Raw genomic sequence first — 928 nt, 5'->3', positions numbered from 1 at the left:
ACCTCTGCTTCTTTTCATGACCTCTGCCATTGTTCAGGTTTAGCCGTGTGCAGCGGTCAAGCTGTACTCATTGCCTTCCACACTCACCACTGCCAAGGTCCCCCGAAGAGCCAGGTCTGCTCCCACAGCCCTATAAATGCCCAACTGCTCCTCCCCTGCTCAAAGGTTCTGGCGTTGTGGCCCTGTCTCCACGCTGCAGCTGAGACCTTCCACCATGAAGCTCTTCTCCTGCTTCATGTCTCTTCTTCTTTTGCTCCTGCAGGCTGTTCCAGGTAAGACGTAAAACCCATGCCGGGGTCTGCCTGTGCAAGAGGTACAACTAGTTTGTGCTTGTGCAGATTGTGCTCCTTTGTGGTCTTTTTAGACCCCTTCCCTACTTCTCACTCTAGAAGCAGAAGTGAAAAATGAACCTGTGGTGACTAGATGTCAAACCAGAACATCCCCACAGAAGCCACTACGGAGGAGGAGGCTCTTTATGAGTCTTTTTAGTGTATTTATGCCACTTTGTGGCACCATTGGAAGATAGTATCATGGAAATCATCTGCCTCTTCTTACCCCAGTGTCATATATTTTCTCTTTTATGTATGGTAGAGGAGCAGCAGAGGCGTTTCCTTGTATTACTCAAGTTGAACTACACTTGAAGTAGTAGTGACGTGAAGTTTACATAAGCTCTCTGAATATGATAGTTCCTCTTCCTCAGCCCTTCTGCTACACTGATGCATTTACTGATTGTGCTTTTAGGTAGCTTTTCTTCATGCTTAATGAAACTACCCACCTCAGAGTAAGTCTTCCAGAGACGGAACTGGGCAAACTTCTTGTCCCTGTTAACTGGGCCAGATCACAGAATCACAGAATAGTTTAGGTTAGAAGAGATCCTAAAGCAAATCTAGTTCCACCCCCCCTGCCATGGGCAGGGACACCTTCCACT

At 47.4% G+C, this 928-nt stretch overlaps 1 protein-coding gene across 1 annotated transcript in view; it reads left to right on the top strand.

Annotated features, from left to right (window-relative positions):
• Positions 1-214: 214 nt before the first annotated feature.
• Positions 215-928, top strand: part of LOC104505869 (gallinacin-11-like) — a 2,441-nt gene continuing 1,727 nt past the window's right edge. Inside the window, exon 1 of the mRNA XM_010146615.1 lies at positions 215-272. Within this exon, the coding sequence (XP_010144917.1) occupies positions 215-272 (58 nt within the window). The remainder of the gene's footprint in view (positions 273-928) is intronic.

This window comes from Eurypyga helias, unplaced genomic scaffold, assembly GCF_000690775.1.
Source record: "Eurypyga helias isolate BGI_N326 unplaced genomic scaffold, ASM69077v1 scaffold39992, whole genome shotgun sequence".
In the NCBI taxonomy this organism is placed as follows: domain Eukaryota; kingdom Metazoa; phylum Chordata; class Aves; order Eurypygiformes; family Eurypygidae; genus Eurypyga; species Eurypyga helias.
This window is presented reverse-complemented; position numbering and strand designations above follow the sequence as displayed.